Genomic DNA, 3,760 nt, shown 5'->3' with positions numbered 1-3,760 from the left:
GTGGGTGAGAGGATTCACCAGAGACAGAGTGGGGAGCAGAACAGGCAGATCTACTGAAATACACTGCTGAGGGGAGCAGCGGGCGAGACAGGAGAGGTCTGCCACATCATGTGGGTCAGCTCCCTGGCTGGAGATCAAACTCGTGCTTACAGTGGCTTCATAGAGCTTCATAATGCTGTGCTTTAACCTGTTGTGCCACCAGGGAGAACCCAACAAATAGATGCTGTCATGCATCTATCTTAAGAATTTTCTGCTCCACATTTTCTATATTCAATTCTAGGTGACCCTCTCAGGCCATCAATTGAACTTCAATAAGGCAATAAATAGCTAACCAACTCAAAATTACATATGCTCTAGGAAATTATACTGTCTTTAAAGGGGAAGAGGCATGAAAAAATCCTAGCTCCCTATAGAAAATAATTTTTTTACTTTCAGAGAACCTCACAACCAAAAATTTAGTGTCCTTTCCCCTTTTAACACTACATCAACCAAAACTGTTTGCAGATAGACTTCTCATTAGCATTAAAAACTTAGAGATTTTCCTTATACATTTCTCAAGTACCCTTCTAAAACCTACCTCTTAAACCCCAAAATACACACCTCAAACTAGCCTGAGGGTCCCTCTAAAACATGGAGAAAGGAAGAGATTCATTACTCTGCCTGAAAACAACCCAGTATCACAGCAAAAGGGGAGCGACAGAAAGTATAAAATGCTAGCTTTTGGCAGTTTTCATCCTTGCCTCCAAAGGGGTAAAATAGTAGTACTAAGGCTGAATCTGTGTGTCAAAAGCTTAGCAACCTTTGTAAGGTATGCAGGTAGACCCTACAAACTTACCTCAACTTAATCATTAGAACCAAGCAAATGATGTCAACAGACTTAATAAATTGGTGGAATTATGCTCTAAAGGTTAATAGTACACTTTCTTTAAAAAAAATAGATATGCTCTTTTTTAAAAGATTTTATTTATGCACACAGAAATGAGGTACAGGCCCTAAGAGTATACCTTTTTAAAAGACAAGATTCTCTCAAGAGGCTTGAAGTTATTGTTATTTTCTTGCCATAGCAAAGAAACTATGTTATACTTTGGGGGAGAAAGGAAACAAAGTCAGAAAGAAAAGTATCAATGAAACAGAACAGAATCTCAAATAGGACCTGCAGAGGATTAGGCTAATTTAACTATTCAAAACCAAGATAAATGCAGAACCTTCTATTTAAAAAGATTTAGAAACCCTAAGTGGTTACCTCAAGGAATAGTCTACCAATGTCACTACAAACCAATCAGCCCCTGGTGGAAAAAAAGACATTTTCTAATTATCAAAAGAGAAACCAAATATAAATGGAAATGTCTTGCAGAGAAGCAGCAAAAAGCACAAAACCACACACATGGCTTGGAAAACTTAATAGACAAGCAATCCGACTCATAAAGAAAACCAGAAAGATGAGTACCGGCCCCCAAATAGGGGGAAACCCACCATAGAGCAGAAATCTGAAGGAAAAGTCTTCCGGTCACCTCAAATCTCATATGAACAGAAAATGTCAGAGGTGTGGAATGGTCGAATGACCAATTAACAAATCCTAGTCTGATAATGTTCTCCTTTTTGAAGCTATGTACAGATATTTCTAACAACTACATCCTCAGGCACCCAGGACGCTGGCTCGATGCCGTGCACCACAATGAAATATGAATACTACACTTCAGTTTACCCAGATGGCGACAGTATCTAGTAAGCAGCTTGAATAATTTCATCCTACAGATTCTTCCCACCAAGGCACAAAATCCCCAAACTTTTGGGGACTCAATTTCTGAGCTGTAAAAGGTGGGAGCTAAAATAGATGACATAAATTGTAGGAGCCCTTGTATTCTTGAAATTGTATACTTAAAGACAGAAGTGTTTGAAAGTTTTGCTGTAGTTAAGAATTTTCAGTATATCATTCAAGTTCATAGTGTCATTCCAGAGCTAACCACAGGGAGGAGCGAGGGATCTGAAGAAATCCCCAAGGGAGACGACTTGGCTGTTACCTGAAGCCCACCTAGTCTGTGGATAAACCCTCAATCCCAGACACAACTAGAGAATCTTCCTAGCCCCCTGCCTACATCTCACGAAGACATTTCTTACATTTCTTTCTCCCTTTCCTTCCAACCACACACTTGTCCCTGTTCTCCTTTGTATTACAGTTTCACATCCATTTTGCCCCATGGTCTTTCCAGACATTTTTTTCTTTTCCCCCTTTCATCGAAAATGAATTTTCCATAAAAGAAACCCAGTTTTCTTTAAGGCTAAACATTTATTGAAAATCAAGGAAATTATGAACTACCCACAACCCAGGCAAATGACGTTAGTTTATGAGTTTTAGAAAAATCCCAAGGGGGGGGGGGAGCTTGCAGAATTAAAAAAAAAAGAAAAAAGAAAAGAAACTGTAGCTACTGACACAGTTTAAGTTCCGAAAGATCGTAAAAGCTCCCGAAGAGAAACCAAACGAGTGACAATTCTTGGGGGAGGCCAGGTTGAGCCTCAGAAATTAACACGCGGATACCAAGACTGAGCAACTCGGCGTAAAGAATTTGAAATACACGATTTGCCCGGGCTTCCTTTCACTGTCAAACTCCTTGCCCAACGAGGCCTCTCGCGCCGCATTTTTTTAAAGTACAGTCATTCCCATCCAGTCGTCTCTTCCTCGCAAAAATAAATGAACACATCGTCCCTCTTTTCATCTTTACTCCCACACTAAACCTCACACCGTTTACGAGCCTGGAGGGCTGGGTTGGCCGAGAGGATGGCGCGAAGGCACAGGGAGCAGGCGGCCAGTGGGCGGAAGGTGGCTCTCCCCACATGGCCCACTCCTCGCTGCCAAACTGGCCAAGACACACGGTCCCCGGGCACTGGCAGCTTCCTCTTGGCCCCGGTCCTGCTCGCGCAGCCGCCCCCTAAGCTGTCGCTGCGGCCGCAGGCTCTGGATTTGGACCCTTCCCTGGGGATGACCCCATCCCCCGCTCCTTTTCTCCAGCGGGTTCCCGCCCTGCCGAGGCCAGCCTCTGGGCCCCTCCCGCCTCACCTCCATGGAGACGCGCCAGCCTTGCATGGCGGAGAAGCCGTAGGGCAGCGGCAGGCGCGGGGCGCCGACCCCGTCCCCGGAGCACTTCACCGTATTGGGCTGAGAGAGGTAGGCACCCATGGCGGCGGCTGGCCGGCGGCCTGTGGGGCAGGCGAGCGGGGCAGGACCCGTGCCGGCGCCGGAGCCGGAGCCCCGAAGGCGCGCGTGGCAGGAGCGGGCCCGGCGGCGCAGCCGACGCAAGGTGCCGGTGAAAGGCGCGAGGCCGGCCAGGAGGCGGTAACGGGACAGAAGCTGAGAGGGAGCGGAAGCGGAAACGGTGCCTCTCCAGACCCCGCCCGGCCGGCGCGGCGCGGCGCGGCGCGGCGCTGCGGGCAGTCATTTCCTTAGCAACTCGCCCCGCCCGCAGGGACAACGGCCCGCCCAACCGCCGCTCCCGCGAGACTGGCGTGGCCACGCCCACCAACGGCCAGGCTCCCCGGCCCACCACTGACAGCGCTAGTCGCAGACCGCTGCGTCCCGCCTTAGCTCGCGTCTCCGGCCTGTCGCGTTTTTGTGTGAACTTCTTTTGTGTGGGACCCGGCGCTTCCGCCCATCCGCCCCCGTGTCAGCCCCCCTGACCCCACCGCACCCGCAGACTCCGCACACATTGCCCGATTCGGCGCTATTAAAATCGAGTAGTGGTTGTTCTGAGACCCACACGACCAG

General features: G+C 48.4%; 1 protein-coding gene across 1 annotated transcript in view; it reads right to left on the bottom strand.

The window, feature by feature from the left end:
- Nucleotides 1-3,447, bottom strand: part of PPM1G (protein phosphatase, Mg2+/Mn2+ dependent, 1G) — a 20,202-nt gene extending 16,755 nt beyond the window's left edge. Inside the window, exon 1 of the mRNA XM_004686351.1 lies at nucleotides 3,056-3,447. Coding sequence (XP_004686408.1) covers nucleotides 3,056-3,175 — 120 coding nt within the window. The 5' untranslated portion in view covers nucleotides 3,176-3,447. The remainder of the gene's footprint in view (nucleotides 1-3,055) is intronic.
- Nucleotides 3,448-3,760: the final 313 nt, after the last annotated feature.

Source organism: Condylura cristata, unplaced genomic scaffold (assembly GCF_000260355.1).
Source record: "Condylura cristata isolate star-nosed mole 26May11 unplaced genomic scaffold, ConCri1.0 scaffold00020, whole genome shotgun sequence".
Classification (NCBI taxonomy): Eukaryota; Metazoa; Chordata; class Mammalia; order Eulipotyphla; family Talpidae; genus Condylura; species Condylura cristata.
The sequence above is the reverse complement of the archived record's forward strand: the minus strand, read 5'-3'. Positions and strand labels throughout refer to the sequence as shown.